Source organism: Notothenia coriiceps, unplaced genomic scaffold, assembly GCF_000735185.1.
Source record: "Notothenia coriiceps isolate Sejong01 unplaced genomic scaffold, NC01 NC01_scaffold00018493, whole genome shotgun sequence".
In the NCBI taxonomy this organism is placed as follows: Eukaryota; Metazoa; Chordata; class Actinopteri; order Perciformes; family Nototheniidae; genus Notothenia; species Notothenia coriiceps.
The window spans coordinates 309764-313573 of NW_011351194.1; the positions used below are offsets into that span (position 1 = coordinate 309764).

A 3810-nucleotide genomic window follows, 5' to 3' on the forward strand; every position below is an offset into this window, starting at 1 on the left:
TACATTTCTAATGTTAAATAAATGAAAACCATTCATAGTTAAGAATTAGATATTAATTATTAATTCTGTAAATTACCTATATTTAAAATGTGTTACCTTTTTATAGAAGTGATTATATTTGTATGCCAATATTTTCCTATGGTAAAGTTCCGTTTTGCACTTTTATTTTGGTAGTAATAAGATCGGGACTCTTATTTTGAAGGAACCTTTACCGGAAGTGGATGCACAACGGGGCAGAATGTATATAATATATATTTCGCCTCTGCCAAGACTTTACAAATGTCCTCTTTGCTTTTCGTTCGGGTTCACCTTGCGCTTTATCAGTTGAATCACTTTAACATTCGTTTGAGATGTTGACGGGTTGGCCGAACTTTTTACCCCACAGTCAAACAACTTAATTTACTTCGCCATTTTTTGTAAAACAAACACACGGCACACCTTGTACGCGAGTAAACGTGCATCGCTTTCTGGCTCCGTAATCACACCAATGCACGTGCTAGTAGGCTATCAGGCTCCGACTGGTCACAACAAATAATTAACATTTATCTATTTAGGGGTGCACATTTTGCTTTTTGCTGTCCTTATTTCTTTATTTTAAAAACTGGTTGCCACTGATGGCATCCAAACGCCAAGAGGTGGTTGACATTTTTTTGAATGGTTGCCAATGGCAACCTGGCAACCGTTACTGTCAAACCCTGATAATATGTTACATCGTTTATCTGTTAATTATGGCGGTCTTTTCACGCTAAAATGGTATTGGCTTCTTCTACAGTTGATATAATGTAACATTTACAATTAAATAAAGAATTCTCTAAATAGCAAGATGTTTTTTTAACCCTAAATAGGTAGGAAAAGAAAATACAAAAAAATTGGGAGACACTTTTGTTCCTCTGTTCCCAGGAGGATATAGACTCTCCTTGCACTATTTTAACTATTGTATCTGTTTTATTGTGTTGCACTGTTAGAGGAGCCTGTGACCTAAGATTTTCATTGACATATCTACACTGTATCTATGTACACATGACAATACAAGCGTTGACTCTCGTCTCTCAGGACGCCTACGCCCGCGGAGAGGTGTTCATCGGCAGTAAGGAGAACAGCTACACGGTGCTCTCCGGGCTGCCCTCCTCCACGCAGGGACACCACTGGAGCCACGGCATCACCATCGTCACGCCCGACAGGAAGTTCCTGTTCGCCTGCGAGACCGAGGCCGAACAGCGCGATTGGATATCGGCCTTCCAGAGGGTCATCAACCGACCAATGAGGCCGCAGGAATACGCAGGTGAGAGACATTTGAATACTGAATGGAGTTATTTTCCGTAAGGGAAACATTTAGCCTGTTTTACTTTTATTTGATACTCTCTGAAGTGTTTGCTTTCTAGTAGCATTGTGGAGCAATGGTTTGAAGGAGTGGAGTCTGGTTTGTAAACTTTAATCTCGAAAAAATTAAGGATGTTCTTGGATTCAATGGTATTTGAAGACAAATGTGTTCCCCCTGTAGCACCTGATATATCGAGATACTTGTTTGTATCAAAGTTAAACAACAATTACCTTCCGAACACATATAATTACTACAATGAAAAAGCCACTAAAGCTTGGTTTTGTCCTAATGTGTCCATTGTATCTCATTTAAACCCACACATTGTTGTTGGAAGTGGTTGTGTGTGAGCTGAACTGGTGGAGTTGTATGTTGTAAAGCCCCAGTAGCCCAATGGATAAGGCACTGGCCTCCTAAGCCAGGGATTGTGGGTTCGAGTCCCATCTGGGGTGATTTACAGCTGGGCCTATAACCAAGAGGTCTATGGGTTCATATTAGTGTTTGGGAAGAGAAAGATGTTAGATGTTAACCATGTAAATGAGGACATCATGTCAGTGGTCGGTGATAAAAAGCAAACATATTCACAGTTGGTTGGAATCAAACTAGCACTAGAACAGAACTCAATTCAGTGCAAACTCTATTGAGAGAAAACCACATGTGGAATGGTGTCCCCTCACCTCATCTCTTGTTCTGCCACTTAGAGTTCAAAAGCATTGAGTTTGGCATTTTGTCTGGGGATGTGTAGGAAACAGAACTGACCCAAGAGACGGAAGATAACCAAGGCCGTTGTTATCTAATTTAAAAACACATTCTGTCTTCTGTATGTCTAAAAATGTGGTAAAAATGTATGCTTTTCATGCCCCAGTGGCCAGGGATTGTGGGCTCAAGTCCCATCTGGGATGATTTACAGTTGGGCCTATAACCAAGTGGCGTTGGGTTCATATTAGAGTTTGGGAAGAGTTAGAGGTTAGTGTTAACCATGTAAATGAGGACATTGTGACCGTTGTTGCTGGAAAAGCAAAAAGATTCACAGTTGGTTGAAATGAAACCGGCACTGCACTGTACTGGAACAGAACTCAATTCAGTGCTAAATGTATTGAGAGAGTACCAAATGTGGAAAGGTGTCCCCTCCCCTTATTTCTTTCCCTGTCATTTACAGTTAAAAAGCATTGAGTTTGGCATTCTGGCTGGTGTTGTGTAGGAAACAGAACCAAGACAAGAGGTCGAAAGATAACCAAGGCCATTGTTATCTCATTTAAAAACACATTGTGTCTTCTGTATGTCTAAAAACGTGGTAAAAATGTGTCCATATGTCAAGCCCCAGTGGCCTAATGGATAAGACACTGGCCTCCTAAGCCAGGGATTGTGGGTTCAAGTCCCATCTGGGTGATTGGCATTCTGGCCTGTAACCAAGAGCTCTATGTATTCATATTAGTGTTTGTTAGATGTTAACTATGTAACTCTGGATATCATGACAGTGGTTGATGATACAAAGCAAAAAGATTCAAAGTACTACAAAATAACTACATTTAGTGCAAACTGTATTGAGAAAGAACCACGTGTGAAAAGGTTTCCCCTCACCGTATGTTTTTTCCCGGCCACTTACAGTTCAAAAGCCTTGGGTTTGGCATTCTGGCTTGGGTTTTGTAAGAACCAGAAGTGACACAACAGGTTGAAAGATAATCGAGGCCATTGTTACCTCATTTAAAACCACATTTTGTCTGCTGTATGTGTACGAAACGGGTACACATTTGTAGTTGTTGTGCCCCAGTGGCCCAATGGATAAGGCACTGGCCTCCTAAGCCAGGGATTGTGGGTTCAAGTCCCATCTGGGGTGATTGACAGTTTGTCCTGTAACCAAGAGGTCTATGGGTTCATATTTGTCTTTGGGAAGCTTAGTGTTAACCATGTTACTGGGGACATCCTGAAAGTGGTTGGAAAGAAACAAACAGGTTTGCAGTTGGTTGAAATAAAACCAGCACCAGCACTCTACTGGAGCAGAACTCAATTCAATGCAGAATGGATTCAGACAGTCACAGTCAGATTCTAAAATATTTGCCCTCACCTTATCTCTTTTTCTTCCACTTACAGTTGAAAAGCCTTGAGTTTGGCATTTTGTCTGGGGTTATATAGGAAACAGAACCGACCCAAGAGACAGAAGATAACCAAGGCTGTTGTTATCTCATTTAATAACACATTGTGTCTTCTGTATGTCTTTAAAAGTGGTAAAAATGTCCATTTGTCAAGCCCCAGTGGCCTAATGGATAAGGCACTGGCCTCCTAAGCCAGGGATTGTGGGTTCGAGTCCCATCTGGGGTGATTTACAGTTTGGCCTGTAACCAAGAGTTCTATGGGTTCATATTAGTGTTTGGGAGAAGTAAGATGTTAGATGTTAACCATGTACATGAGGACATCATGTCAGTGGTCGGTTATAAAACGCAAACATATTCACAGTTAGTTGGAATCAAACTAGCTCCAGAACAGAACTCAAT

General features: G+C 41.0%; 1 protein-coding gene and 3 non-coding genes across 4 annotated transcripts in view; all 4 read left to right on the forward strand.

The window, feature by feature from the left end:
- Positions 1-3810, forward strand: part of LOC104951077 (arf-GAP with dual PH domain-containing protein 1-like) — a gene marked incomplete at its 5' end in the record, with an annotated part of 7851 nt that overhangs the window by 1546 nt on the left and 2495 nt on the right. The window contains one exon of the mRNA XM_010777718.1: positions 1054-1282. Coding sequence (XP_010776020.1) covers positions 1054-1282 — 229 coding nt within the window. The remainder of the gene's footprint in view (positions 1-1053; positions 1283-3810) is intronic.
- Positions 1698-1770, forward strand: trnar-ccu (transfer RNA arginine (anticodon CCU)). Its single transcript has one exon. It is a non-coding gene; the product is annotated as a tRNA-Arg (tRNA).
- trnar-ccu (transfer RNA arginine (anticodon CCU)) lies at positions 3083-3155 on the forward strand. The gene has a single exon. It is a non-coding gene; the product is annotated as a tRNA-Arg (tRNA).
- Positions 3565-3637, forward strand: trnar-ccu (transfer RNA arginine (anticodon CCU)). Its single transcript has one exon. It is a non-coding gene; the product is annotated as a tRNA-Arg (tRNA).